The sequence below is a fragment of the Tamandua tetradactyla genome, chromosome 16 (assembly GCF_023851605.1).
Source record: "Tamandua tetradactyla isolate mTamTet1 chromosome 16, mTamTet1.pri, whole genome shotgun sequence".
Taxonomy (NCBI): Eukaryota; Metazoa; Chordata; class Mammalia; order Pilosa; family Myrmecophagidae; genus Tamandua; species Tamandua tetradactyla.
In genome coordinates, this window is record NC_135342.1 from 7,985,125 (window position 1) to 7,986,628 (window position 1,504).

At 39.3% G+C, this 1,504-nt stretch overlaps 1 protein-coding gene across 1 annotated transcript; it reads right to left on the minus strand.

Annotated features, from left to right (window-relative positions):
* Positions 1-356: 356 nt before the first annotated feature.
* On the minus strand, positions 357-1,292 carry LOC143658277 (vomeronasal type-1 receptor 4-like). The gene has a single exon (XM_077130441.1). The coding sequence runs from the start codon at positions 1,290-1,292 to the stop codon at positions 357-359; it is 936 nt and encodes a 311-aa protein (XP_076986556.1).
* Positions 1,293-1,504: the final 212 nt, after the last annotated feature.

The window sequence follows — 1,504 nt, forward strand, 5'->3', positions numbered from 1 at the left end:
CTACCAACTCTTCCATCTTTCGTTAATTCAAAGAGAATTTAATATCAGATTGAAAGTCACACACCAAAAAAATTCCTTCATAATTTCTAAAATATTTCAGCATATACTGTTTTTAATTACATAAACTCTGAAAGACTCCACTGAAAATAATATTAAAATTTCAATTCTATATGTTATTACATGATAGTTACTTAATATTTCATTTACCTTTTCCATTTCCATTGATTGATATATCTGTGGGGCAGAAGCTCAGTGTAATTGCTCACCACTATTGTACTGTGATAATTTCACAACTGTGCTTCAGAGTCTGTAGGAATGGCTGAATAAGAAAGCAAACACTGTGCAAAAACATAGCATTATATATTACCAATCAGATTTGGAGACTTTGTTTTCCTTATCCAGGTGAAACAGAGTCTACATGCACTGCAGTCTTGGCCCATGAGTAGAAAGGGACTGATGGTTGGGAAACATGCAGTGGATAGTGCAGCCATGTCAACCAGCAACCAACTGGGATTATCAAAAACAGTAAGACACATCTGAAAAATGGAGGACAGGGTGTAGAAAGAGACAAAGGTGCTCACCAATAAAAGGATGGTTTGGGTAGCTCTGGACGCAGCAGAGGACCTGATGGAGAGGGTGGTCCTGTGAATGTGTTGCACCCGCTGCTTGTGCTGGTACAGGATGGAAACCATGGAGCTGCTGGCCCAGAGCATGAGTCCCAAACATACGGCATCAGGAAATGATAGCAATGCTGCAGAAATTGAGACCACTATTTTCTCATTAATTTGAAGAGAACAGTATGCAAAATTTTTATTTTTGATGGTATCATTTTTCCAACTGCCAGTCAAATACATAGGAATAGGGATATTTACCAGCATGAAGAAGAGCCAGCACAGTGCTATGGAGAGGTTGATGTACTTGGGAGCTTTCACTTTAAGCTCTGCCCACCTGGAGTTTCTGGGTCTGATGGTGATGGCCTGGAAGATACTCAAGAGGCAGGTGCTGCCAATGGACACACCCCTGCCCACCCTGTGAAGGTAGTAAAGAAGTTTGCACACATAATCCCTGGGAAATTGTTTCCAACCCAAAGCTTCCATTGTCTGGGGAACTCCTCTGGTGATTAAAACAAAGGAATTGGCTATAATTAAGTGCTTGAGAATCAAATATGTGGTCCTTAAACTACACCCAGTGAAATAAATGAAAAGATAATGAAAAAGAGAGAAATTTCCAAGGACTCCAACTATGGTCTGAGATAAGAAGATGATTCCTATTGCCAAATCCCTGGAGGACATTCTGCCACTTCCCACTGACTTTTATTGAAGTGACATCAGAGTCAAAAGAGCCTGGAAGGAAACAGGATGTCAATTATCACGTACACTGAAATCCAACATTCTCCATTTACCACTAAGACTATTAGAATATTAGAGTATATAATGGGTTTTTTTATTATGAGAGCTTCAAGAGATAGTTGTATGACATCAAAAGAGTACTTACAATGTAGGTA